The sequence below is a fragment of the Gymnoscopelus braueri genome (genome assembly GCF_963280865.1).
Source record: "Gymnoscopelus braueri genome assembly, chromosome: 5".
NCBI classification, from domain to species: domain Eukaryota; kingdom Metazoa; phylum Chordata; class Actinopteri; order Myctophiformes; family Myctophidae; genus Gymnoscopelus; species Gymnoscopelus braueri.
Window position 1 is genome coordinate 49,499,390 of NC_137606.1, and position 27,500 is coordinate 49,526,889.

The 27,500-nt window shown below is 43.6% G+C and overlaps 1 protein-coding gene across 6 annotated transcripts in view; it reads right to left on the minus strand.

The window, feature by feature from the left end:
• Window positions 1-27,500, minus strand: part of mcamb (melanoma cell adhesion molecule b) — an 82,664-nt gene that overhangs the window by 21,382 nt on the left and 33,782 nt on the right. For all 6 annotated transcript variants that reach the window (XR_013933207.1, XM_080428974.1, XM_080428973.1 and 3 more), the window contains exons 2-5: window positions 11,147-11,280; window positions 10,071-10,308; window positions 9,560-9,630; window positions 9,183-9,270 (exon numbers count right to left, since the gene is read on the minus strand). Coding sequence is in view for 5 of the 6 variants with exons in the window: in XM_080428974.1 (XP_080285100.1) it covers window positions 9,183-9,270; window positions 9,560-9,630; window positions 10,071-10,308; window positions 11,147-11,280 (531 nt within the window). In the remaining variant the exon portion in view is untranslated. The remainder of the gene's footprint in view (window positions 1-9,182; window positions 9,271-9,559; window positions 9,631-10,070; window positions 10,309-11,146; window positions 11,281-27,500) is intronic.

Here is a 27,500-nt window from a genome sequence, read left to right on the forward strand (position 1 = left end):
TAGAGTTCTCAACGGGCCTGAAAATTAAGGCTCGGCCCTAACTGGGCCCGACTGGGCCGGCCCGAGGCTCGGCCCGAACCCGACTATTTCCATCATGTTAGGCCCGAAACCCGAAAAAGCCCGAGGGGGGGAAAAAAAGAAAAAAATATTTTAGATTTTTTTTTTTTTTTTTTTTTTTTTAATATTATTATTCTGTTCTGAATGTGTATTTATCTATTATGAAGATGGCGCTGCCGGCGCTGACTGACATTAACTTACGCTGTGCTGTTTTAAATGAAGTTAAATCCTTGTCTTGCTCCCGCACCTCTGTGCAATGCAATGCATCGTCTGCATTTCTCTGCCTCTCTCGACCGAGTCTTCGTCTCTCCCCCCCCCCCCCCCCTCCCCCTCCCTCACCTGACTGTCTGACGGCCGATCTACACCAGACTTTTCTAAGCGGGCGTATGCGCGTTTGTTTAGATCCAATTGATATCAATGATAGCGGCTACACCAGGCGCGCGGATACGCGAGTCCCGCATACGCAGGCTTTAAAATAGGACTGGATCTAAAAGTGCGTGTGTGCATATATGCACGTGTGTGCGAAAAAAGTTTCCACAGTGAGACCGACTCGAGACTGTTGTTAACCTATTAGGTTAAGTTTACACGCGTTGGGTGAAAAATATTATAGTACTGAACTAAACGCGGGTGGATTACATTGTATTGTGAAAATCAGAAAGCACCGTTTCTGCCACTTGTGTAACTTAACACAGCACGCCTGCATAGAGCACGCCGGTCAGTTATCTTAACTCACAAAAACACATTGAACATCCTGTTAAACCTTCAAATTAAAACCATCCAAGAACGTCAACAACGACACATGTGTAGTGTACTGCGTGTATGCACGTTCTCGCGCGTGGCTATATATGGAAAGCTCACTCCTGCGTTCTTCAATTGATTTCTGAACGAACCTGACCACTGAATGTACACTATTGTTGAAGGCTGGTGTACTGTAGACCGAAATTGCCGTGGGTTTTTGTATTAAAAGGGCCCTTGATATGGATGCATCATGCGGTAGCCCTGAAACATGAATGTGAACCATGGCTACAATGCGGCAACGGATTACAAGAACGCTCGTCCCCAAACACCCTCGCCCGGGTCTAATCCGGCGGCCTCTGTCCGCGAAATGAATGGGGGTGAGTGTGTTTTGGGGCGAGTGTTCTGTTTACCACCGGAACGCTCGCCCAGAATTGCTTTTTTTTAACTCTCTCTCACTGCTGCTGGCTCAGTGAGCACTGAGCAGCACATTGCAAGTTAACGCCAGTATTAAAGTCAGCGCCGTCAGCGCCATCTTCATAATAGATAAATACACATTCAGACAGAACAGAATTAAAAAATATATTATAAAAATAAATACAAAATAATTTTAAAAAATCTTTTTTTTTTTTTTTTTTGAGACCGAGGCTCGGCTCGGCCCGACCAATTAGCATACTTTTGAGGCCCGGCTCGGCCCGAAAACGTCGGGTCGGGTCGGGCCGGGTCGGGTTCGGGTAGAATTTGAGAACTCTATTTTGCCCTTTCTGTAATATATGCATTTATTTATTTTTCTTCTGTAATAGAATCTGTGACAGATTGCTCATCTGTTGCAGAGTCAGACTGCTATGAGAATTCTGTTGAAAAAACAAACAAAAAATATAGCTGCAAGCAGCGATAATACGGGGCCAGTGAATAGAGAGAGAGAGAGAGAGAGAGAGAGAGAGAGAGACATGGAAACGGAATAGATTGAAGAGCACTTGAAATGCACTTGCATTAATTGACACAATCATGTTGTGTGCAATGCAACTTAAATGAAGTCTGCATCAAGTGGGGCTTGAACTGGCAACCTTGAGGTTCTAAGGCACACACTTAAGCGAGAAGCCATTGGACCAACAGACCTGACCTGGTGAATATGTGAGAGAGAGAGAGAGAGAGAGAGAGAGAGAGAGAGAGAGAGAGAGAGAGAGAGAGAGAGAGAGAGAGAGAGAGAGAGAGAGAGAGAGAGAGAGAGAGAGACATGGAAACGGAATAGATTGAAGAGAGAGAGAGACATGGAAACGGAATAGATTGAAGAGAGAGAGAGACATGGAAACGGAATAGATTGAAGGGAGAGAGGGAGAGAGCGAGAGAGACATGGAAACGGAATAGATTGAAGAGAGAGAGAGAGACTTGGAAACATAATAGATTGAAGAGAGATGGAAGCGGAATTGACATCTCAACCTATTGCCATTAACAGGAATCGAACCCTGAACCTTCGGATTGACAAGCTGCAACACTACCTATAGTGCTATAGCTTTGTACAGGCTGAGGTTGTCTGTTGAAGATAAAAGTGAACCAGTGAAAGCAGCCGATCTACAAGCTCAGAAACACGTTGCTATCTGAAAAGTTTTGAGATTGTAGATCGGCTATTTTCAGAATGAACTATGTCATACATTGAAAAGACATACTCTCAAATAAGCATTTCAGGTTATCTTTAACAATTGCACTTGCATTAATTGACACAATCATGTTGTGTGCAATGCAACTTAAATGAAGTCTGCATCAAGTGGGGCTTGAACTGGCAACCTTGAGGTTCTAAGGCACACACTTAAGCGAGAAGCCAATTGGACCAACAGACCTGACCTGGTGAATGAGAGAGAGAGAGAGAGAGCGAGAGAGAGAGAGAGAGAGAGAGAGAGAGAGACATGGAAACGGAATAGATTGAAGAGAGAGAGAGACATGGAAACGGAATAGATTGAAGGGAGAGAGGGAGAGAGCGAGAGAGACATGGAAACGGAATAGATTGAAGAGAGAGAGAGAGACTTGGAAACATAATAGATTGAAGAGAGATGGAAGCGGAATTGACATCTCAACCTATTGCCATTAACAGGAATCGAACCCTGAACCTTCGGATTGACAAGCTGCAACACTACCTATAGTGCTATAGCTTTGTACAGGCTGAGGTTGTCTGTTGAAGATAAAAGTGAACCAGTGAAAGCAGCCGATCTACAAGCTCAGAAACACGTTGCTATCTGAAAAGTTTTGAGATTGTAGATCGGCTATTTTCAGAATGAACTATGTCATACATTGAAAAGACATACTCTCAAATATGCATTTCAGGTTATCTTTAACAATTGCACTTGCATTAATTGACACAATCATGTTGTGTGCAATGCAACTTAAATGAAGTCTGCATCAAGTGGGGCTTGAACTGGCAACCTTGAGGTTCTAAGGCACACACTTAAGCGAGAAGCCAATTGGACCAACAGACCTGACCTGGTGAATGAGAGAGAGAGAGAGAGAGAGAGAGAGAGAGAGAGAGAGAGAGAGAGAGAGAGAGAGAGAGAGAGAGAGAGAGAGAGAGAGAGAGAGAGAGAGAGAGAGAGACATGGAAACGGAATAGATTGAAGAGAGAGAGAGACATGGAAACGGAATAGATTGAAGGGAGAGAGGGAGAGAGCGAGAGAGACATGGAAACGGAATAGATTGAAGAGAGAGAGAGAGACTTGGAAACATAATAGATTGAAGAGAGATGGAAGCGGAATTGACATCTCAACCTATTGCCATTAACAGGAATCGAACCCTGAACCTTCGGATTGACAAGCTGCAACACTACCTATAGTGCTATAGCTTTGTACAGGCTGAGGTTGTCTGTTGAAGATAAAAGTGAACCAGTGAAAGCAGCCGATCTACAAGCTCAGAAACACGTTGCTATCTGAAAAGTTTTGAGATTGTAGATCGGCTATTTTCAGAATGAACTATGTCATACATTGAAAAGACATACTCTCAAATATGCATTTCAGGTTATCTTTAACAATTGCACTTGCATTAATTGACACAATCATGTTGTGTGCAATGCAACTTAAATGAAGTCTGCATCAAGTGGGGCTTGAACTGGCAACCTTGAGGTTCTAAGGCACACACTTAAGCGAGAAGCCATTGGACCAACAGACCTGACCTGGTGAATGAGAGAGAGAGAGAGAGAGAGAGAGAGAGAGAGAGAGAGAGAGAGAGAGAGAGAGAGAGAGAGAGAGAGAGAGAGAGAGAGAGAGAGAGAGAGAGAGAGAGAGAGAGAGAGAGAGAGAGAGAGAGAGAGAGAGAGAGAGAGAGAGAGAGAGAGAGAGATATATGACATTTTACATCCTGCCAAGTGAAAAGCAACATGTGGTTTCACAGTGTCTGAATTAAATATTAGATTGTAATGTCTGCACATGCATTATTTGATGCAGTCATGTTTTGTGCGCTGCAATTGAAAAGTGGAATGACCCACCTACAGACAGAGCCAGATAGACAGACAGAGTGAGAGAAACAGACAGCTCAACCTATTGCCATTGACAGGAATCAAACTCTCAACCTTCGGACTCACAGAATGAGACACTACAAGTAGTGCTATAGCTTCATCCAGGCTGAAGTTGTCTGTTGAAGATCATACACTTTTGCCTTCTGTCATGAACCAAGCCCCTGTTTCACTAACACTAAGATCACTCGTTCACAAACCATTTACCAATAGAGAAATTGTATGTCTCCTCGAAACCGAAACCAGTGAAAGCAGCCGATCTACAAGCTCACAAAACGTTGCTATCTGAAAAGTTGTGAGATTGTAGATCGGATATTTTCACAATGAAGTACGTCATACATTGAAAAAACATACTCTCAAATAAGCATTTCATGTTATCTTTACCGTTTGCATATGTATTCATTGATACAGTCATGTTTTTTGCAATTCAACTTAAATGAGTCTGCATCAAGTGAGGCTTGAACCGGCAACCTTGCGGTCGTGAGGCACTCGCTTAAGGGAGAAGGCATTGGACCAACAGACAAGAACCTGTGAAAAAGGAGATCACACAGATGATACAGTTTCACGCAAATAGCTGAAAAATCCTGGGTTTAAGTGTTTTTCAAACTGCTCAAAATTGCAGACAATCTAAGGGCGGAGCTTACTGGTTAACGTGATACATGTGTTCCTCATGAGTCAAGGCACATGTGTAAGCAGGTTTAATGGCTGTCGGCCAAACGAGGCATGACTTTTGCCTGTTTAAAGTTTGCACTTTCAAAAAATAGCTATAGCGCCCCCCTTTGACCAATTGGAGTAAGATTGGTTTCAGTAATATTTGGAATGACCCTCAACATTAACGCAAAGTTTCAAAGAAATGTGAGTCTGCATGTATGTGTTAGGGGCAGATGAATAATTGTCATAAAACTGCAATATTCATTGGCTCATTAAAGCTTCATTTTTTCACTTATGGAAAATCTTTTGCACATGTTTTTCGGCATAGGTTCAAAGTTCATGTGTAAAACGTTTCGTGCAGATTACTAAAAAATCCCAGGAGGAGATAGGTTTTAACTGTTTTTCATATTATTCAAAATGGTGGGAGATCTAAAGGTCAGAGGTCAAAAGTCAGAGTGTGAAAGTTGTTGATCATGAGTAGACGCATATGTATATTGAAGTTTCATGGCTGTAGGTCAAACAGGGCATGAGTTGTACCTGTTCAAAGTTGGCATTTTCAATTGAGTGCTATAGCGCCACCTTTTGACGAAAGATTGTGAATTATTTCTTGATAGTTTTTCATGACCATCTACCATATGGCCAAGTTTCGTAAAAAAGCGTATGCCAAAAGTGGGAGAAGAAAAAAGAGGGGAACATTAAAACAGGTCCAGAGCTGAGAGCTCTGGCCCCGTAATGAAACATCGCCTTCTCCAGATAGACAGACTGCCCATAATAGCTGAGACAGAACAGTATTTAGCCAACTTTTTTGCATTTGTCTTTTGCAATCCTCCTAATAAGTTTGTGGACGTGGCCCAGACTCCCAAACACAAGGACAATAAGTTGACAGTTATATCCCAAGGCCATAATACGTTCCACCAAAGGCTGATATTTCATACGTTTGGATGTAAAACAAATGTCCATATACAAATCAAATGGGCAGCCTATTTCGAAGATAATAACGTTTTTTCTCATTTCATTAATGAACACAATATCTGGGGTATTTGGAATATCTTGCAGTGAATTGACATGTGTGTCATTGTGATCAAACCAGTCTTAAAGGTATCATGACATTCATTTTCACTTTTTTTATTTTCAATGTTTTATTTGGGATTGTATGACCTCAATTACACCCAAAAAACCTGAACTTAAAACATTCAGTGGATTTTCTGTGGTCTGGGTTTTCTGAATAATTAGGCTGAAAAGTAATCTGAGCTTGGCCCTTCGACAGTGAGGTCACTGTCGAATAATCCCGCCCACTCTCCTCCTCGCCCCTCCCCTCCCCTATCCTTTCCTTTGGGGGGGGGGCGGAGCAGAGGCGATGATTGACAGGCAAAATCTCTCACCAGCGACACCCGCAGGCAAAGATTTCTTTTTTCATTGCAGTTGAAAAGGCTTTAGAAATGTGAGAGAAAAACACCTGCCATTGATCACTGGAATGGAATTTTCACTTAAAACTTTTTGTACACTTTTGAAGGACCAGGACAAAGACTTTGAATGTGGTGTAAAAGTGAATGTCATTAAACCTTTAAAAACAGTGCTGTGTTTATACATTTTTGTTGTCCTTTCCTGTACTTCTCTGATCCTGTCTGAGACCAGATCCACCAGACGATCATGTCCGGCAATGTACAGTCCTTTATAGTGGCTGCAGCCATTTAAGATGTGTGCGACTGTCTCTTTGTCATGTGGTACTGGGTGTAGAATACAGTGTGGGTCATGTTCTGATGGATACAGGTTGCCAAGTTAAACTTGGTCGGCAGCACTTGTAGACGAGCTTTAATGGTGAAAATTAGAATGTCCTCACCAATAGTGTTATTTGAGAGGACAGAATGGGACAGTGAGTGATTTGCAAAAGGAATAAAAGCCAGTTTTCCCTGTAGCTTCAGACTGGTCCAGTGCTGTGCACTGTGAGATCGATTCACTCCCAGAATGGAGGCTCTCGCAGTCGCAGATTTGATTGACAGCTCAGCACCGTCCTGCTGGTAGATCGCGCGTGCATAGACGAGCGAATCTGTGACGATGCGGTTATTGATCGCAACAGCTGTTCCATCGGACGCCGCCCACTTCAGCTGTAATCCCGAACGATGGCACAGGTCGTTAAGGTCCATCCAGTCAGACCGCACACCAAATCCTGTCGCTTTAATGTCCAGTTTTCCATTTCCCTTAGTCCTGAATCCAAGGAATTGCGGCTCATTCTCCATCGCAGGTGGAACCTTGCATCGCTGCATATGTTGAATGAGTGATTCACGGGCCATTTCCCTGACCGTAGGATCATCATTGTTGAGCATGTTGATAAGGTGGCTGGTTCTGGTAGCGGTGTAAACCCATTCTATATTCGGTACACCCAAACCACCATCCCTGATGGGCTGAAAGAGGATGGAACGGGTGGAGTGGGTATTAAGTCTGAACCAGCCCCTCACCAAACGCACTGTCTGTTGTTCAATTCTGTAAGGGTGTTCTGTGGCAAATGGACATTTGAGAAAAGATGTTTAATTTAATAATGCCAATTCTCTGATGGCCTGCAGTTTCATTCGGATGGGGAGGGGGGAGGAATCGATTAAATCCAGTCTGACAGAGTAGTCATCATACAGTTCTCCGACTTGTTCTTCCCAGTCACCTGCAACATTAAATTTATGTCCCAGGTACAGATATGTTTCATGTCTTGAATATACTCGGATGGGTTTTTGCATTACTTTAAAGGATGGGGGCTTATCGGCTTTAGATGCATACCACCGATTACCACAGCTGCGCCTTTCATAGAACGCAGCGCATTTGGTTTGTTTTGCCTCCAGCCTAGACCACAGCAGAAACTCCTCAGTGCGGGAGAGCATGGATAAGATAACGCTCTCTTGACGTGACGCGATCTGAACGTCATCGGCGTATCCTTGTACTGGGTTTGGAGATCTTATTCCATCAGGTGCGCACTGGCGCATCCATTTGAGCCAGTGGTTGATTGCAAGAATAAAGTTTACCGCACTCCAGGGACATCCTGTTTTAATTCCGATACCAAGCTGAATTGGATCAGTCAGAGTATTCCCACATATAACTTGAATGTAGGATTTTTCATAGACATTTTTCACTATATCTGTATGCAGCTGTGGCAATTGTATTTCATTGAGAGCATAAATCATAACATTATGAGGCAGTGTGCCGAATGCATCACGGAAATAAAAAAAAACTGAATAGAACTTTGCAGAGTCATGTTTAAAGTTGTCAATCCCTGTCTTCAGACAGAAAACATGCTCAAAATGCATTCATTCATTCATGCACGCACGCACGCACGCACGCACGCACGCACGCACGCACGCACGCACGCACGCACGCACGCACGCACGCACGCACGCACGCACGCACGCACGCACGCACGCACGCACGCACGCACGCACACACACACACACACACACACACACACACACACACACACACACACACACACACACACACACACACACACACACACACACACACACACGCGCATGCAGAGTAAGTATGAACTCTAGTCAATAAACAACAGCATAAATAGTCACATAAGTAGACATGCAGATAGAACAATGTAGTGCCTCAAAGAAACTAGGATACCATTTTTCTTTCCATTCTTCTTACCAGTTGTGTCTGTTTGTTGTTGCCATAGTGTTAGTTGCCACTATTTTTAACTATGACAGACAAAATATGTAAGCAAAGTCTCTCTTTTTATGTGGCCATGGAATAAGCTTGATAATGCATGAGGAGGACATCTCCTTATGCATTATCACTTTATCCTATAAGCCAGTGGTTCATAACCAGTGGTCCGGGGACCACCAGTGGTCCTTGAGGGCTAAATCCCCAGCTAAATGATGGTGAGTTGGTAACCAAATGGACCCTTATACAGATCCTTAACTCTCGAGAGCGTAAAATGAACTCATTTTACGCTCTCAAGAGTTACTTATTGTTAAACATCTGCATTACTTAATTAAAGAATCGTTATTTTGATCAATGTTTGCCTGTTATCTCTCCTATGGTACCAACATCAATACAGCATAGAATTGTGGACAAAATCGTATCCAACGATAACAAAAAATTCGACGTTTTGGGTCTGAGAGTCTAAATCTCATCAAATGGTGGTTTGTGGCTCAAATGCCGAATAAATAATGGACCTTGATATGAAATGGGTTGAAAACCACTGCTATAAGCAGTTGTCTGTCTGTTTCATTCATTCTGTGATTTTTACCATTAGCAACATTCTGCAGTGGAGTGTTGTCTCTGTACCAAGTGATGTTGGGTCTGGGGAAACCATTCTTAGCCTCACAGCTTCCAATCTATGGAGAGGAGAGGAGAGGAGAGGAGAGGAGAGGAGAGGAGAGGAGAGGAGAGGAGAGGAGAGGAGAGGAGAGGAGAGGAGAGGAGAGGTACATTTTTTTGTAACAGAGTGGTTCACTAAGTCTAATATCTCCCCCGAACGATATCCCTTTGGCTTAGTGGTTAAGATGTTGGCTTTCCACGCGGGAGACCCGGGTTCGAATTCCGGGCGATACATATATAATTTTTAAAAATATATATTTATGCAAATGATGCCACAACTGTGAAGTTATGACTTTGAGGGTTTACCTTTGATGGGTTGCTTTCAGTGACAGAGATGCCAGTGTGAACCCGCTCGATCGAAGGAAGATTCGGCGTCTCTGTGAAAGAACCACCATGCTGTCAGTTACATCTCACATGTGCTATTATGTCTAATACATGTTCTACATTATCGATTACTTTTTGATTACATGTGACAATAATTATGTATAATGTATGTCCATTACAGATTTCACACATTCACCATATTCTCACTCTCATGTCCTCGTTCTCGCCCATTGTTCGGCCACTAGGGGAAGTTGAATTTAATTTTTTTGGGGGGGGTAATTGATTTTTTTTGTTTTTCTTTCGGAACCTGAGGCTCAGCTCGGCCCGAATAATTTGCATACATTTTCGGCCCAGCCCGAAAACGTATGCAACCTCAAGCTCAAGATCTGCTATTTTTAAAGCGAGCATTTTTTAACTCAAACCTTGGCTTCTGGGGGTCCCTGGAACAAAAATGTTTTGAGATGGGGGTCCGCGGTCAGAACCACTGTCTTACCGAACACCTTCAGCTGTGTCCGTCCCTCGTCGGTGCCGTCCGTCAGGCCTTTGACCATGCAGATAAAGTCCAGTGCGTCGTCCAGCCGTACGTCTCTGATGGTCAACACCAGCTCCCCTGTCGCCCCCGTCCCGTTCACACTGATGCGGCCCGAGAACGGAGTGCCCTTGTCCACGATCTGCATGGTGGAGTCCTGGTAGTAGATTCGCTCCTTCTTCTCGTTCGGTGGTGTTGTTAACTACACACACACGCACGCACACACACACACACACACACACACACACACATGAATGAATGAATGCATTTTTTTCCCTGTGTCTTGTCAAAAAAGACCCATCCCTTACGCGATTATTAGACACCAAAACATAAATAAACAATATCAAATTCTCTTCATAGAAGACTGCACAAAGGAAAACGTTTGGTAAACACCCAAAACAAAACAAAAATAAATAAAATAAATTATACATCATATGTACTGTATGTTCTTTTTGCCCGTCTGTCCCAGGCCTCTTCCAAATACTCTGCAAGTGCAAATACCCTGTGCTCAAAAATCCATGTAAGTCTCTGTGCGCCATCCAACCAAATCAAGTCCGGGTTTCTACACCTCTTAAATAATTTTTGACGCAGGTCATGATACAAAGGGCAATAAAAAACAAAATGGAACTCACTCTCAATATCCGCAATGTCACAATAAATACAAACCCTCTCCTCTTCCACTACTCCTCTATACCTACCAGTCTCAAGGTGCAGGGGCAAGATCCCAGAACGGAGTTGGGCACATAGAGATCTTTGTCTTTTGGACAATGGAGCACAGACATATTTTTCTCTAGCATAACAGCTTTTTATCATAACAAATGTTCTAAGTTTTGGTTTATGCAATATATCATGTGACCATTTGCTCTGATATAAGGGTTGTGTGTGTGTGTGTGTGTGTGTGTGTGTGTGTGTGTGTGTGTGTGTGTGTGTGTGTGTGTGTGTGTGTGTGTGTGTGTGTGTGTGTGTGTGTGTGTGTGTGTGTGTGTGACTGTGTGCGCGCGCGTGCATGTTCACGTGTGTGTGCGTGTTCTGACACCTACCGGTATTACATAGAACCACTGTATTATGACGCCCCCTAACCCATCAGCAGACTCGAACATGCAGGTGATCTGAGCGGTGTCTTTCCTGAACACCTCCACCCTGTCCTCCATGTTCACCTCCATAGCGGCCCATGCTGAGGAGAGAGAGAGAGAGAGACAGAGACAGAGACAGAGACAGAGACAGAGACAGAGACAGAGACAGAGACAGAGACAGAGACAGAGACAGAGACAGAGAGGTGAGATGTCTGTATGCTTGTTCAGGTTTCGATTTGTGAAGCGAAAAAAACGGAGGAGGGGGGGACATTTTCTTAACCACTTAAGCCCTATATACTTTGTCCTACAACAAATAGCGAAAATACCTCATAATCTGCAAGCTCGCAACGTGTCATGAAATGACACAATGGGAGCTTGTAGATTGGCTATTTTCCCTACATTTTAATTACTTTTGGAAAATGTAGAACATTGTCCCAAAATATGGACGCCAGGGTTAACGTGGTTAACAATGCATTTTTATTAAGTTGAATTTATTCAAAATGAATGTATTAAATTGTGATATTATCAAACATAAATATCAAGCATATCGGACGGTCTACATTTCCCAAAAGGAAATGCATGTATTTTTTATTCAGTCTGACCAGAAGCAACGATAAAACATATCCCCACCGCCCAAACAAATGAATGACCAGAGGGGGGGGGGCATCAAAAGCAGAGGCATGGACCACCCCCCCCCCTCCCCCACCATCCCCCCAGCAAATCCTATCCAACCCTTCGCTTGTTCAACCGCTTAAAAGGTTCAACCGCTTAAAAAGCATAAACTCAGATTATAATTCACTAGACCATACCCGTAGGGGGATATGAGCACCCAAAGTGTGCAGTTTGGCTTATGCGCTGAGAACAGACAGTTTATCAGGGATCGAAAGTGAGTTTCTACTGTGTAGTGCAGTGGTTCTCAAACTTTTTCATGGCAAGGACCCCCAAATTGACACTTGTTAGCCCGCGGACCCCCATTTGAAAAGATATGCCAGGGACCCCCATAAGAGAAGATTTTTTTACGGCTCTAGCAGTGAATCTCAACCATTTTAATTTCAAGGACCCCCAGTTTGACATGCATTAGGGCTACGGACCCCCATTTAATGGCATTTCTATCCCGGACCCCAGTTTATATCGTAAAATGTATGTTAATTTAACTCTGAGAGTGTACAAATGGAACCAAATGGACCCTAACGGGTCCATTTGGTTCCATTTGTACAAAGTGGGTCCCCAGCAAATTGTGTTTATATAGCGTCACAATAATTTTAACCACTTTAACCTTTTATACTTTGGGCTATTCAAAAATAGCAGATATACAAGCTCATAGCTTGTAGATATACAAGCTCATAGCTTGTAGATCTGCTATTTTTGAAAAATCGCGAGAATTTGTGCAAATCTTTGAATATATATATTTTTTAACTCAAAATTTTATATTTATATTTGTAACTCAAATCTTTGTACACTCTCAGAGTTACAGACCCATAAGGGTCCATTTGGTGCCTAATCTATCATTTAGCTGGGGACCCCCTGGAACTCCCTCAAGGACCCCTGGGGGTCCCCGGAACCCACTTTGAGAACCAATGGTGTAGTGTGTACACACACACACACACACCACGGTACATCCTCATGCGGCCCGTGGCCCGTCGCGAACACACACACGGGCGTCGCGCAAACACAAATAATGTACATTGTGACACGTGCCTCCCCAACGTGCATGCGCACGTGCGTGTCCACGCATACACGGCCGCGGACCCAAGTTGTGGTGCGATCATCTCCCCCCCACCCACACACACACCACGGAGCCCTGATGCAGAATGAAATGTGGCTCCCTGGCGTTGCCATGTTACTCGCCCCCCCCCGCCCCGGGTCCCATCGCAAACACAAACACACACACACACACACACACACACACACACACACACACACACACACACACACACACACTAGTAGGGGGTACTAAGCACAAAAAATGGCCAAATCGTTACGCGGCGGATAAAAGCACCACATTTGGTACACGCACTCTTTAGGATGTATCTCATCATCTCAGAAGGGGTGCCCAAAAATTTTGACCCATTAAAGGGTTTTTTAAAGGATAAAACAAAAATGGCCGCCAGAAATGACCCATGATTCCTGAAAGTTGATATAATTCTGACATTTTGGCTGATTGTGCTAAATATAACTTTTACATTTATAGTAAATAGACTGATATTAAAGGATTTGGCAAAAATAACCCATGAAAAATGTCTTAAATATTTTTTAAACAACTCTAAATGCCCAAAATTGTCTTAAAAACCACTCTGAATAAGATGACCTTCCACATTAATCCTTTTCTAAGTGATATATTGTCAATGCCAAATATACTTCATTGTTTTCTAAAACTTTTAAAAGACCCTATGAATGATTACCAATACATAATATATTGTACAAATCTTCATATGACCAGAGATCAAGCCCTCTATTGGGGCACAACTCCATAGCGTTTTAATGCCCCAAAAATGTAGGAGAGTGTGGGAGCAGACAGGTTCTCGTGCTTGAAATTAAACAAAGTTGCAACCTTGTGCGGGAAAGCAGAAGGTCAAAGACACACACACCAGCACCCCCCCCCCCCCTTAAAAACGGTCTGGGGGGCTCACAAAAGCCTGAGTAGAAGATAAAATGACCCAAAGTTTTTTTGAAAGTGAAATATCCCTTTAACATGTTGTCCCTGCTACCTTCATGTCACACAACAGTTAACATGTTGTCCCTGCTACCTGCATGTCACACAACAGTTAAGATGTTGTCCCTGCTACCTTCATGTCACACAACAGTTAACATGTTGTCCCTGCTACCTGCATGTCACACAACAGTTAACATGTTGTCCCTGCTACCTGTATGTCACACAACAGTTAAGATGTTGTCCCTGCTACCTGCATGTCACACAACAGTTAACATGTTGTCCCTGCTACCTGTATGTCACACAACAGTTAAGATGTTGTCCCTGCTACCACTAAGTGACTGTCACTTCCTGTTTCAGATTTTTTTTGGGCACCCCTTCTAGGATGTCTTAGGATGACCCAAGGGACATGTGTGCCAAATTTTATGCTTTTTGGAGATTCTTTTGGTGTCTTTTGAGTCAACGGTCAACAGTTTAGGTGGCCATTTTGGATTTTGTCCATAACTCACTTCCTGTTTAAGATTTTTTTGGGCACCCCTTCTAGGATGTTTTAGGATGACCCAAGGGACATCTGTATCAAATTTCATGCTTTTATCCGCCGCGTAACGATTTTTCACTTAGTGCCCCCTACTAACAGTTAAGATGTTGTCCCTGCTACCACTAAGTGACTGTCACTTCCTGTTTCAGATTTTTTTGGGCACCCCTTCTAGGATGTCTTAGGATGACCCAAGGGACATGTGTGCCAAATTTTATGCTTTTTGGAGATTCTTTTGGTGTCTTTTGAGTCAACGGTCAACAGTTTAGGTTTTGCCATTTTGGATTTTGTCCATAACTCACTTCCTGTTTAAGATTTTTTTGGGCACCCCTTCTAGGATGTTTTAGGATGACCCAAGGGACATCTGTATCAAATTTCATGCTTTTATCCGCCGCGTAACGATTTTTCACTTAGTGCCCCCTACTACACAGAGATCCGTAAGAATGCACTCAGAGAGTGGGTGGGGTCTATAGTGTGGAAGCAGGCTTTGGTGTTGCCATGTTGGCCTATTGTAAGTGGTTTAGGGGCCATATTGGTGGTAGTGTGTTTTGGCGTTGGTTGTGAAAGTGCAGGTGGGTGTAGGGACGCGTTGTGAGCTTGTAGATCGGCTGTTTTCCAGAGGCAAGGTATATGTGTGAAGGCGCTTCGTTTGGCCTTCTCTTCATAGACCTTGTTGCTTGTAGGGTTCGTTTCGTTTGGCCTTGTTTTCATAGACCTTGCTGCTTGTTTCTCGCGCGAAACCTGGCAACGGCACCAAGACACCACGACACCACCACAGAGGTTAGTCAAATTATAGGAGGATATTCAGATATGGGACAGAAACTGCCTGGCTATACATTACTATAGACCGTTGGTTCTCAAAGTGGGGTCCGGGGACCCCCAGGGGTCCTTGGGGGGGTTCCAGGGGGTCCCCAGCAAATTGTGTTAATATAGCGTCACAATAATTTTAACCACTTTAACCTTTTATACTTTGGGCTATTCAAAAATAGCAGATATACAAGCTCATAGCTTGTAGATCTGCTATTTTTTTTAAACCGCGAGAATTTGTGCAAATCTTTGAATATATATATTTTTTTAAAGCGAACATTTGTAACTCAAATCTTTGCTTCTGGGGGGGTCCCTCGAACAAAATATTTGAACATGGGGGTCCGCGGCCAAATACATATAATTTTGGGGGTCCTTGACATGAAAAGGTTTGAGAAGATGTCCAGCCACTGGGGCAGGATGGGACACAAGGAAAGAAAAGAGGCAGAAGATTTGTAACGGGTCAAAGTGATGAGGGAGCTGCTATGAGCGGAATGAGAGAGCCCACCCATGTCCACATTAATGTGCCGCATTCCACCATGTCACCCTCTCTCGCAGGAAGAAAGGCTCAATTTACAGGCCGCATAGTAGCCGCACTGTTCCCTCTCCAACTCTCTCTTAGGAATGAGTGGTTTCTCCCCCCTCGGAGGGTCTCCCAGCGTGACGCAGCCTCCAGTCGGACGGGTCGGACAAACCCCCATGTATCGGCGTTTCAGTGATACATGCAATGCATGCATGGTCGCTGATGGCCTGAGGGGCGTTGAGGCCGGAAGGTTTGACTTGCCGTTCGCTGCAGGTCTAATTCATGATGCTTGAAGGGCTTTCTAACTTGTGTGTTCCATGCGTTTTGAGCACAAAGCAATGAGAGGGAGGGGAGAGTGGGTGTGTTTTTTGTTTAGTTTTGTACAGAAAACACATGGCTGGAGGCAATGCGATTGGCTGCTGCGAAGTTAAGACAGATGCTAGGTTTGATGTTTACCTGGCATCCTAGTTACTTTGTAGCACTGATTTCTTTTCACTTTACTTCCATGACCATTCACCCTGTCACCCATGCACACACAAAACTGTGATTTTATATTTTCCCACCTGCACAAGAAGCATTCCTATTTATCCATTGCTAATTTTATAATCATGCACCTTATCTTTATTGGACTTTATATATTTGATTTGACTTTGCATTCCTGTTATTTGACTTGTTCTGTGTTCTTCTCTTCTCTATTATTCTCTTTTTCCCTGTTCTAACTCTTCCTGTAACTGCAATGTTGAGAGCCCACACAAAATAGAATGTCACCCACTCTTTTACACCTGTAATCATGTGGTAATAAAGTTGATTCCGATTCTGATGTTTGTTGACTAGGGTTCATGCTGTTTACTGTGATCTTGCACTTTGTAAATCCCTCTGTGCTAAATGCCTAGATTGTGAATTGTAAGATGCCTCTTTACATGCTTAATGCAGTATGCTGAGTTTGATTAGCCTCGTGTGGCTTGCATTTAATCTAATCTAATCTCCTTCCTTTAATCCTACGTTTTCCCTCCATGTTGAACTACACTACACACAGTAAACATTTACATCCTCCAGTATGGTCTCTCTGCCTTCCTTATTTGATTCATCCACATCAACAATCAAATACTGTCCCCCTCCCTTGGGGTGATGGCTGTAGCTGAGTGGGTAGAGAGGCCATCTGGTAATCAGAAAGCCACCGGTTCACCTCCCATGTCTACAGGTCCAAGTGTCCCTTCAACGTCTACCCCCCCCCCCCCCCCCCCCCCCCCCCCGAGCGAGCTGTGTGAAGCTGAAACTGCATTTCCCTTGCAGGATTAACAAAGGTCTCCCCTCTCTTACAGATCCATCACTTAGTCTGTTTGTTGTTATGATTCAAAAGACAAACGTTGTTCCAAAAGTACAGTACATCATCCCTCCTGGCGCTCATCTCTCCATTTGATCAGTGGTTCTCAAAGTGCGGTCCGGGGACTCCCAGGAGGTCCTTGAGGAGTTACGGGTCGACAAATGGAACCGAATGCCGGTCCATTTGGTTCCATCTGTATACTCTCAGACTTTTACAGTTCAGATTTGGTTCCCAGAGATACAGCAGAAAAAGGTATTGGGGGGGTCTGTGGCCTAATGCATATCAAACTGGGGGTCTTTGTAATTGAAAAGGTTTGAGAAGCACTGCATTTGATTCTATATGTTTCTCCTTGCTTATTGTCTGTCCAACCTGCGTCTCCTGTGCTCCTCTTGTGTTGCTGTTTACCGCTGCCTAATGGAGCTGGACGGATCCTATCCTGTTAAGAAATCCAATTACCTCCCCCGACAAAGACATTTCCTGGCCATTAGCTATGACAGCGCAACGCTGACTCACTCCCAGCTTCCACCTATACAGTAGTCCTCCACCCATTCACCATATTCACGCGGCAGCCATTTTGCTCTCGTGTCACACTCAGGGGTGGGAAACGCCTCCCGAGTGTGACGCGATGGCAAAATGGCCGGGTTAATGTGACATCATCATGGCTGGGATTTACGTTGTACGTTTGGGTTGTAAGGAGCAGTACTTTCATAAATGAATGCCCTACTTGATCATACTACAGCGTCACACGAAAGTAGCGGTGCAAAGCAGCGCGTTTTGAGCTTGTAGATCTGCTGCTTTTGCTGGTTTTTTTTATTTGAATCCTGAAATGTAACTGTTTTGAACACATGAGGTTTCCACCCGACAGAGACGATTTATTCATTTTAATGATCCATTTCAGAACATCTGGCTGTTTGACAGGTGTGTGAATCATTGGAATTGCAGCCAATCATCAGTTGCTGTTGCCTGTATATGTGTGTGTTCACTCTTGCATAGCAAAATCATCATCTTATCGTTCGTACAGTCAACCACTACCTCTCTCTCCACTTCATCTACACTTCATCTAAACATTTAGTTTTACGCACCGCATTGTGAGCTTTTAGATCTGCTATTTTTGTACGCCACCATTGTACATAATGAAGTATAATAAAGGGTTAACACATTGAATGCCAAAAACGGTCCGGACCGTTTTTGAGGATCCAAACGAGAAGTGCCGAAAACGGTCCGGACCGTTTTTGACCCAATTCTATTTTTATACATGTGGGCCACGTGGGGCGCTAAAACGAAACTTTGACATCACCCAAGGAGTTTCTGAGAAGAAGAGGCTGGATCTGGCTCCATGTCAAAAATCCTTCCGGTCGGCGTTTTCAATGTTATCTCCTTGACTAAAAGCTTAATATCTCCATTTCTTTTTAACGTGGTGAAAACGAGCCGTTTTCGATCGGCGATCACGCTGCAATGGAGGATCGCGTTAGAAATATTATTGTTCCAGGCGTTAGTCGGGACCCTCCGCCGTCTCGCACGCACGCTTTGTTTACATGCACTTCCGCGTCGGGGCTTCTACAGCACGAAACGTATAACGCAAGTGGATGGAAGAAATGCAGGCACTCAACGTATAATATTTTAATAAACCTCTGGCACCCAATGTGTTAAGTGGTTAATCAGACAAATCAATTTAGTCTATTATTTAATGGAACTTGTTTGTCCAATTATTCGATCCAACTACATGAGCAAGATTAAGTCGGTTATTGGTTCTATTCGACATATTTTCAGTTAATTTCCCAACCCTACCTCAGATCAATCCGTTCCTTTCTAAATATATATATATATCTTTTTTGCTTTTTCACCCCTTTTTTCTCGCCAATTTAGTCGTTACGCCGATTGATTCCTCCCCACACATATTTCACTGCTGTTATATCCTATCCTATATCCTACTGACTCACCTACCAGTGAGGAGCCCCCACCGGGAGGACGTAGAGAGCCTTCGTCCTACTCTTCCCGCCTACAGGTGCCGGCCAGCCCGGATTCCCTCCCCCAACCACGGGCAAATTGTGGATTATTGTAGACGCTCGACCACGCCACGGTGGATTTCAACCCACAACCTCTGCGGTGGTGGGCAGGCATTTTACCACTGCGCCACCCTGAGTGTTATCCTTTCCTTTCTGAAAGCAGATATCAGTCTGTCTGCTGCATTCACAACGCTATGGGCCTCTCTCTGGGTCTATGTCTTGCCTTTAGCACACTAGTATATTTTCCCCCTGGAGAGTGTGAGTTTGACCCCACATGCTGTGTTTGTGTTTTCCCAGAGAGAGGAGTTTGTTTCTCCCCACTGTCGTAGTAAATATCGGCTCCTCTGTACTCCCTGAAGGGGTGATGGGAATACAGGGAGAGGAGAGGAGAGGAGAGGAGAGGAGAGGAGAGGAGAGGAGAGGAGAGGAGAGGAGAGGAGAGGAGAGGAGAGGCATAATTCAAAAAATATGGAATCTTCTCAACTTGGTAAGATGGGGTCATTAGTGGGCCTCCATGGTGCTACTGCAGTAAAGAAAGTGTGTGTGTGTGTGTGTGTGTGTGTGTGTGTGTGTGTGTGTGTGTGTGTGTGTGCGTGCGTGCGTGCGTGCGTGCGTGCGTGCGTGCGTGCGTGCGTGCGTGCGTGCGTGCGTGCGTGCGTGCGTGCGTGCGTGCGTGCGTGCGCGCGTGCGTGTGTGCGCGCGTGCGTGCGTGTGCATGTGTGTGTGACTTATGACTTATGATGTGAATAATGAGTGAGTGAAAGAGTGTAAAGAGGGTGTGAGAGAAAAAAAGCTTATTACGCGTTTAGAAAAGACTTAGGAGAACGACCACAAATCACAACAAAAGGCTCAGCAGCATCAGCCACAAGGGGACCCTCAGCCAACGACCAAACCATTCCCATATTCATCATGTGTAACAGAAGGAACGCATGACAGAGAGAGAGAGAGAGAGAGAGAGAGAGAGAGAGAGAGAGAGAGAGAGAGAGAGAGAGAGAGAGAGAGAGAGAGAGAGTAAATACAATATGGTTGAAGGTTGAAGGTTCTTTTTTGTGTGTTTTTGGTCTCCCCTACCTCTCTTCTATCCCAAAAAAATACCCCAGTTTGAGCACTCAGGCTTTCACAGCATATCTGGGGTTTTATGTAAATTGGTCTCAAAACAGGCCAAACTGATTTGGCCCCGAAAGTGACGTCACTAGTGGTACAATCCCTCCCGTTTTTCAGTTCCAACTAAATTCTTTTTTTTACTTTTTCCACTCAGAACCAGGAGATAACATGCATACAAACTGTCTCAATAGCACCACATGCAAATCAGGACAATGTGGTATTGCAGGTGAAAGTGCTTTATAAGCCAGAGAGAAGTTAGTTGGAATGAGTATATCTGAGACTTGATTTAGGCTCAAACCGTTTGAAAAACGTTTGAGTGACATAAACAATATGATATTATTTTTTTTTTTATTTTTATTTTCATGGTGTAGATCCTTTAATGGGTAGGACAACTTCTCGTTAACAATATCAATAAAGCAGCTGGCCGGCGCACCAGATTGGACTATAGATTTGCCACCATCTTTATTGTAGTTTGGGACATTGTTGCAATTGAGAGAGCTTGCAGTCCAGCTGTTCATTCTACAACACAAGTCTCTGTCGGGTGGAAACCTCATGTCCAAAACTGTTACTTTTCAGGATTCAAATTCAAAAATAGCAGATCTACAAGCTCGAAACGTGTATGAGCTTGTCGATCCAACTTTTGACACTTTTGTGTGACGCTGTAGTATGATCAAGTAGGTTGTTAATTTACGGGGGGAAAAAAAAAGTTCGAATACGGAGATACAAGGTTTCTGCCCGACAGCGACTATACAATGGTTAAGATAAAAAATAAACCCCCCATGACAGAGAGGAAGTGACTCATGGAATATAAGGGCTCTGTCTGAAGGGGGAAGTCATATCAAAGGTATTGTGTATCCTGTCAAAAGGTTTTGATATCACAGATATCCAAACAAACACAGTGTGTCTGTAGTGAGAGATCACTGTCTCGTTGTGATAGAACCGCTCAACAACAACGCCTGTAGCTTCACTGACCTACAGTGGTTCTCAATCATTTCCATGCCAAGGACCCCCAAAATGTATTTAGCCCCGGACCCCCGTTTGAAAAGAGTTTGTGCCAGGGACCCCCGTAAGATTTGTGTTTTCAAGATTATCAGCCTGTCTGGCGTTGCGGAGGTGATTGCGCTGACTCAACTTGTTAAGGTTCGGTACCCGAACCGTAACAAGTTTTTATCAATTATTAAACTACACTTTATAATCAATAATTGCTCTTTAGGTGGATTCAACTGACGTTGCACCTGAGAAGACAGACTAGTAGTGACCTTATAAAACATTAAGGAGGACTGCTTTTTATCTTACACAGTGAATGGAGATCAAAGCAATGGCATGCAGACAGAGTGACAGCACGCACGCGCACACGCACGCACTCACTCACTCAGACACACACTCACTCAGACACACACACAAACTCTCACCACATTACACACTTTAACTTTGCAGTTGTTTACATTAAAAAGCACACTCCTCACTGTCTCTCTTTCTCTCTCTACCTCCTCTGCTCTTTCTTGCTCTCTCTTTCTCTCTCTCTCTCTCTCTCTCTCTCTCTCTCTCTCTGTGCTGAGAACAGGGGTGGGTGTGGCTCTGTTCCAGAACCCATTCATCTGGAGTGATCAGCTTTGTTTGCAGTTCAGAATGCTCTTATGTAATCAATTTAATCCCTTCCCCCTCGTATCAATATTTACATACCGAAGGATTCCCCTGCTCAAACGCCCATTCATGTTTAATTTGCACACGACACGGCTCATGTTCTCTAAACTAAAGGCCTGAGAGATGAGAGCATTATTAGCATTAATATTATATTAAAGAAATTGTATAGAGAAAGGCAGCGTGCATGCATGTGTGTGTGTGTGTGTGTGTGTGTGTGTGTGTGTGTGTGTGTGTGTGTGTGTGTGTGTGTGTGTGTGTGTGTGTGTGTGTGTGAGAGAGAGAGAGAGAGAGAGAGAGAGAGAGAGAGAGAGAGAGAGAGTGGATGCATGCATGCATGATTGTGCATGTGCAACAGTCATCTGGTCGTGGACCTAGTCTTAACCACTTAAACCCTATAGAGCTTGTAGATCTGCTATTTTTGCCGAATGTTTGCCTGTTTTCACAGAATGTTCGCCCACTTTTGCAGAATGTCTGTGACAGAATAGGGACACTAGGGTTCATGTGGTTAATGACTTGCTAATTAGCCAATTACATAATTAGCTCATCCTGTTAGGTGAGCGTACCCTTGAGAAATGCAGCGAGAGCACAGGCACAGCGAAAGCGGACGCAAAGTGGGCCCCTCTAAAATTGGACTTACATAAGCCACAATCATTCATAATTGTGCGCAATTAGTTCCGGCATCCCCCGCGGCGCATAACTCGGACCTCCTCTGCTGTAATATTTCCATCCATGCGTCATGGCAGAACGGTGCCCTGTTTTCCAGACCTGTCACATCTAAGAATAACAATGGCCTATCAAGTGTGTTTGCTTACGTGATATGGCAGAATTACTGTGCGACACATTGACCCGACAGACACCAGAAATAGCAGCCCGTCTTCGGGACCGGGTGGTGAAACACAGGGCCTGGGAAAACAGCCAGCAGACCCTCTGTTAGGGCTGCTCTTTTGTACAGGGCAAGAAAGGCTGACAACAAGCCTGAACTGGGTGTACAGTTAACGTGAGAAAACGCAGATAAAAGAGGAGTGAGATAAGAGAGGGAGAGAGGAGAAAACGAAAAGGAGTCAAGTTGGGTAAAGGAGAGGGAGAGAACAAGACGACCGATGGGGTGCGAGGAGAAGAGCATGGCACTTGGGTTAGTAGTGTGTGCGTGCGTGCGTGCGTGCGTGCGTGCGTGCGTGCGTGCGTGCGTGCGTGCGTGCGTGCGTGCGTGCGTGCGTGCGTGCGTGCGTGCGTGCGTGCGTGCGTGCGTGCGTGTATTACTACTGTACACTAGTGAGGGCCAAAAGTTTCCGCAAAGTAGAGTAGAATTTGACATACGGTATTTCCCCAAGTCCTCTCATGAGAAATGGATGTTTTTATGGTTAGAGAAATATTGTAAGACGTACAATTAAAAGTAGGCTTAGTAGTAGGGGATTTAGAAGTTGGAATTTGGGGTTTTACGTTTTGGAGTTCTGTCGTTTAGTTGCACACCGGTGTCATCATGCACTGAAAAGGTATGATTGGTTGTGATTTGTGGCTCCACAGCCACGGCCACAAATCACAGCCACAAGTCTTGTTGTTTTGCTATAACCACATACTTTGGGCTATTCAAAAATAGCAGATCTACAAGCTCATAGTGAGGCACTCGGTGCTTCTTTTTTTTATCGTGAACATTTTTGCAAATATTTGGATATATATTTTTAAAGGGATTTTTTTTTTACTCAAATCTTTGCTTCTGGTGGGTCCCTGGAACAAAAAGATTTTTTATCAATGGTTCTAAAACTTTTTTCATGTCAAGGACCCCCAAAATGATATGGCCGCGGACCCCCATCTCAAAATGTTTTGTAATAGGGACCCCCAGAAGCAAAGATTTGAGCAAAAAATATTTGATAAAAAAATATGTATTCAAAGATTTGCACAAATGTTCATGATTTTTCAAAAATAGCAGATCTACAAGCTCATAGCACGGCACTCGTGCCGTGCTATGAGCTTGTATATCTGCTATTTTGGAATAGCCAATGGGTTAATAGCTACTTCCTCCAGCCAATCAGGCTTGTTGTGATCAAACGAGAGTGTGTGTGTGTGTGTGTGTGTGTGTGTGTGTGTGTGTGTGTGTGTGTGTGTGTGCTTTTGTGCGTGTTTGCGTGCATGAGTGTGTGTCTGTCTGTCTGTACGTGAGTCTGTGTATGTGGAGTACAGATTGCTGCCTGTGAGAGGTTCTGTGGCTTCTGACATTTACAGCACTAATCCTTAAAGCACAGTTATCTGGCAGGCAGACAAAACACTATACAGTACCTACAGTATCTGATAGATAACAGCTGTCACTCTATCTCTGACAGCATAGCACCCGCTATAGCCTAGGATCTGAATGAGACACGCTCACATTTACAGTACAGTATATGGCAGGAGGTGGGCAACTTTGATGATTGAGAGGGCCACCATATTTCCACACTCACTCCAGAGGGCCACATTGCATATACTGTCGGGCCATTCTATGTCAGACGAAAGTAGCAAAAATAGCCGATCTACAAGCTCAAAACGCGTCGCAGCGCGACGCGTTTTGAGCTTGTAGATCTGCTATTTTTGCTACTTTTGGAATTGGAATCCAGATTATTTTTTTTTGCAATTGTCAATTATCCCTTGCATAATGCATCCACACAAAAATGGTAACACAGAATATTGCGCACATACATTACAGCGACATTTTCTACCTTTACCTGTTAACCTAGTTACTTTGTAGCACTTAATTGATTTATTCGCATTCTATTACACAACAGTCTATGGTCAGATCACAACCTACTGTTTACATAGGCATGATATCTGCCTGTTCTGCGCTCAGACACAGGTTTACTAGGCAGAGACCACACCAGAACAGTAGCACTACTCTAGCTGAGCTGAGCTGCAGCTTTGGCCTGCTAAGCAGTGTGAAAGAATCTTTTAAGAAGCATTCCAAGAGAAATAAACACTGAAGGCCTTGTCAGACGTCCATCTATCGTATTAGTTCTGAGACGAGACGCAGGCCCGAGGCATTTCAGACTCTCACCACCAATGACACATGGCTTCAATCAGGCCCTCAGCTACCATCAAAGCGACCTCGCTGACCCTATACAGACGTATGAATTCCACCACACATCATCACATGTGTCCACATACAGTCAACATACATGTAACTGAACATAATGTTTATCATGCTTAAACCATCTGAATTGGAAAAGCATGTTCTATTTTCAACAACAGAGATCTCAGTAATCCTTGGTTATGATTTCTAATGATGGAAGTTTATGAACTGTGCATGTTGTGGCTGTGCCGCTATAAAAAGAAGTGAGGCCGTGTTTGATCCCAGGTATGTGACGGTGCTAAAGAGCTGACACACTTAAATATAAGAGTCACCAGACACTAGCTGTGCGGCTTTTCTATTCAATGAACGTCTCACTCCTTTACTTTCATTTACTAGGCATCATGTGTAGGAAGTGTGGGAGATCTTATATTTTTGGCTAATATGGTATAATATTAGCCAAATATAAATATAATGTTTGGTTTATATTTATACAATTTACTTCTAATCTCTTTTAACCACTTAAGCCCTATTTAAAATGAATAAGTTAAAAATAGTTAAAATAGCCAATGTGAGACTTTTATTTTTTTTTAATATTTTTTTTATTATTGACTTGTTTTGATTGGTTAGGCTTTTATGTGACAGTGATAGTGGAGGGAGACAGGAAATGCAGACAGAGTGTCAGGGGAATGACAAACAGCACATTGTCCGGTTGGCCAGGAATCCGACCAGCATTTTGAGCCCATGTGGTATGTGTGGTCTAACACTGTCAGGCTCCCCTTTTGGAAATGTTTTTTAAAATGTTCACTTTGCTGCTGTCGGGCAAAAACCTTGTATCTCCATATTTCAACTTTTTATGTTTTGTTCGTAAAGTAATGCCCTACTTCGTCACACAAGAGTGTCACAAAAGTAGTGAAAATGGTACATCTACAAGCTCACAACGCCCCACGATGTGAGGCGTGGTGAGCTTGTAGATCGGCTGCCCCTAATGTATTTTTTTATTTTTATTTTTATATATATAAAAAAGAAACAGTTTTGACTTACGACGACGACTTATGGCATGCCCAAAATAGGGCCGCCACGTTGAAAGTGAATAAACATGAATGGACTTTGTATATCCCACTGCATTAGCTCTGGACAGCTCTCTAACCCTTTTCATTTATAATTGAGGACCTCTTGAGACCTAATTACAGCCGAAAAAATAAAAAAGAGACATGGATACAGTAAAGCTAATCTGGGTGCGCTGACCTTGGAGTGGTTTGGAGAGTTCTTCTGTTAACACTTCCACTGACTGACTGACTGCATCCACAAGAACTCACTGTCAGACAGCATCTAGAAAGTACTAGACTCCAGTCCAAGGTTTGATTCAATGCATTTAGGTGTGGTTTTGATGAGCTATCTGCCTGTTGATGTAAAACAATTCACTGCCATACCCCTCATGTCCAGTAACAGCAAATCCAGTCTGCTTAGATCTACAATAATGCAATCAAAAGAGCCTGTCTCTGTTTTCTGTGTATGCAGCCGAATCCTGTTAATGTGTTAATCTAACTACTTTAACCCTGTGGGGTCTGTACGTGGCTCACTCCTCTTTTCCCTCTAGTCCAGGGGTCTTCGACAGGGGGTCCGGGACCCCTAGGGGGTCTTCAGAGATACTGCAGGGGGGGGGGGGGCGACAAATCTGTCGATCTACTAGTAGATCGACTATTTTCTGCGAAAAGGTTTGGTGTACAGGGAAAAACGACCAGACCAAGTACTGAGCTAAAAGGTCAAGTTTACAAAGTATTGAGGGTTTAAATGTCTGAAAACTCTTAACATGAATCCAATATGTAGTGGGGGTCCCTGCTTCATCTCTCTCTCAGCTTGAAACACTTTGAAGACCCCTAGTTCTATGCCAAATCTCTCATCTATTTGCTGTTTTTGCAGAAAGTTCACCTACCGTATGATGTCATGCTCAGAATAGCCATGCTAGGGTTCTTGTGGTTAACTCTGAGAGAGTTCAAATGAACAGACCCTAATTGTACAGACAAGAGTGACCGTTAAACAAAAAGGACCTTTAATCACTTAAATCCGGAAATAGTCCATCTGGAAGCTCACAATGCTGGTTGAAACCGGATTCGTTCAGGTGATATTTGTCAAGCCGTGTGTCGAAGACAATGAGACGGACAGGGGCAGCTGCAGTCAAACGTGCATTCATTTCCCACCATGGCTGAGAGACGACAAGGTCGTCTGACCTGCCAGGCCCTAATCCTCCCCCCCCCCCCCTCTCTCTCTCTCTCTCTCTCTCTCTCTCTCTCTCTCTCTCTCTCTCTCTCTCTCTCTCAGTGGTGGAAAGTAACTAAGTACATTTACTTAAGTACTGTACTTAAGTACAATTCTGAGGTATTTGTACTTTACTTGAGTATTTCCAATTTCCAATACTTTTACTTCTACTCCACTACATCTCAGAGGCAAATATTGTACTTTTACTCCACTACATTTACTTGAAAACTTTAGTTACTAGTTACTTTTCAGATATAAATTATGATATAATGAAACATACATTAACCACTTTAAACCTATTTTAAACCTAGGCTATTTGAAAATAGCAGATCTACAAGCTCACAACGCGTCGCATCGCGACGCGTTGTGAGCTTGTAGATCGGCTATTTTCAAATATTTAGTACTTTTACTTTTGGTACTTTAAGTACATTTTGATGC